The 2,500-nt window shown below is 39.3% G+C and overlaps 1 protein-coding gene across 1 annotated transcript in view; it reads left to right on the forward strand.

Moving 5' to 3' along the window:
- The window catches only part of LOC138030197 (multiple epidermal growth factor-like domains protein 8), a 55,586-nt gene that overhangs the window by 14,252 nt on the left and 38,834 nt on the right, over positions 1 to 2,500 (forward strand). Inside the window, exons 7-8 of the mRNA XM_068878078.1 lie at positions 652 to 990; positions 1,637 to 2,499. Of these exons, the coding sequence (XP_068734179.1) occupies positions 652 to 990; positions 1,637 to 2,499 (1,202 nt within the window). The remainder of the gene's footprint in view (positions 1 to 651; positions 991 to 1,636; position 2,500) is intronic.

Genomic DNA, 2,500 nt, shown 5'->3' on the forward strand with positions numbered 1-2,500 from the left:
GATTGCCGTGCCAAAATTCCAAAAACTAAATCTTCTTGGCTGTTAAGTTTGAAATAGTTGCTTGCAAGATTCAAACAGCAACAGAAATGACATGAAAAACTCGCTAGATGATGTTTTATCGAAATTTTAAATTTAGCGGGCTGTACAGCGGGCCGTACTATAGAATACGGCCCGCTGATTTAGCCAATTACAGCGCGCGTACTATCTGAGAGATATAATAATAGTTATTATTATTGATGTCCCACTGCATTGCATTTGGATACCCAACACTTGTTTGGAACAAAATAATTTGAACTACTGGTCAGTATTCAAGGGATGTTAATTTACGTCAGTTATGACTATTTAGTATAATTACATAGGTGATTCTTGAAAATTCTCTGTGCTGATTGGTTGCCGATGATGTATGACATGATAATCAACTCAGTCGTTTTTCACAATGGCCGCAAGCCGTTCTGTTGAGGTGACAGACAAAGAAATTAATTGTGTTAAAGAAAATGCACATTTTTCAAATGATCACCTATGTTATCTATTAAAACAATATTATTCACCCTGTCTTCATCAAATATTATTGTTAAATAATCCTGTCTACAAGTTTAGGTTATTGGGGTGTTTCAATTCTGACTCTGCTTTTTTTTGAAATTTCTTTGACAGGTCACACTATTGATGGTCAATTTTCCTCTTCCATGTATTCATATTCTTTATCAAACAAAAGTGGTTGGATGAAAGTATCTTACAGAAGAGGCAATGAACATCATTTGCCTCTGTCAGGACATTCAGCAGTTTATTATCCAGATATGAGGTCCATTATTTTCTTTGGAGGTTTTGTACGTGAGGGACCAAGAATCACTAATCATTCAAACAAATTGCTTGCATTTCATGTTGATCTTCAAGTTTGGTCAGAATTAGCCAGCACATCAGAAAGTGGAGATGTCCCTAAAGGTCGATCATTTCACTCATCTGTGTTAGTTGGAGACTACATGGTAATTTATGGTAAGAATGCGTAATTATTAAAGTCTGCTGTATAGTATTTCTGAGAATATAAATACACACATACTCAATTGCTGGTCCCTTAGGGGCTTTTCACAGGGCCAATGAAACATATCAATGACACAATAATACAGAACTTTTTCTGAGAATCCCAACTGCCTCGAGGCAAACCAATAGACTATTTTCAAGTGCAGCTGCAGCTCCTAATGGGTCTGAACCCTGGATCTTCCGATTTTGACAGCGTGTTAGTTTTAATTTTACTAAACAATGCAACACAGGATTCTCAAGACTGTAAATACTTTCTTGCCTTTTGCTCCGTTTCCATTACTTCTGCCCTTACCTCTCCCACCCCACCCTCTCCCATTTATACATGTAGTTCTAACACCAGCAAGCCATATATGGCCCATCTGCATGTAAGAGAAAACATTGTATTTTTGGTCACTTGGGATAAGTCTTTATTTTGAGTTGTTTTGTTTTCTGGCTTTTGTTTCTTTTGTTTGATGTAATCTGTGCTCCGGCACCTGCAGAAGGAACCGCCATATTACTGCCATCAGTAAAGTTATGGACTGATTATTGGTACAAGAATCTTCTTCTGGTCCTCACTTGTTCAATAAACTTACAGGTATTCATTTTTGTTTCTTCAATATAGGTGGAAGTATTGCAGAAGACCAATGTTATGATAACAGGCCTTTGTTTTATCACTTAAAATGCCAGAAATGGATTTCTCAGCAAATAATTGCATCCCTATCTTCTCATTCTTCTAATCCCCATCAAGGGAGGTTTTCACACAATGCTGTCTTGCGTAATGGTACTGTTAAGATAGTTGCTGGAGGCTTCAGTGGACTTCCCCTTGGTGATATTTTAGGCTACAAACTGCCAATCGCTGTTGTGGCAAAAAGCTCAGCTGGAAGTCATTGTGCACGTTATAACACAAGGACAAATTGTCAAGATGACCCTGAATGTGGCTGGTGTGTCACTGAGGGCGAATGTTTGAGTCAGTTAGGCAGTTGTGAAGGGGTGCTGTCATCAGGTGTGTGCCAAGGGCAGTGTGCCATCTTCAAACAATGTACTTCTTGTTTATCATTTGGTAATGGAAGTTGTGGTTGGTGCGTTCAGGACAGTACATGCTATCCAAAAGTGTCTCCGTCTGGAGCCTGTCAAATGCCAACAAGTGCAAACAGTGAATCTGTACAAGGTTGGTGGGGTAACTCAGGACAGTTTCTTACATTGATTAATCATTGCCAGACTATGGATTTTCCACCAGGGATTACGGTTGTGGAGAGCCAAGAGACCCCAAATGATTCCCTGCCTGACTTTGTTAGCATTGCCTCAACGTCACTGGCGGAGAGTACATTACCTTACTCTTACAGGATTCAGTTGATTGGATTTGTGTATCCTTTCAAGTCCCCGTCATCACCGTCGAAGCGTTATGAATTGCATCTGTACGTCAATACTGAGGCAGAATACAAGGCTAAATTGTGGCTCAGTACAGATGAACTTGAATCCAACATTG

The sequence above is a fragment of the Montipora capricornis genome, chromosome 13 (assembly GCF_036669925.1).
Source record: "Montipora capricornis isolate CH-2021 chromosome 13, ASM3666992v2, whole genome shotgun sequence".
In the NCBI taxonomy this organism is placed as follows: Eukaryota; Metazoa; Cnidaria; class Anthozoa; order Scleractinia; family Acroporidae; genus Montipora; species Montipora capricornis.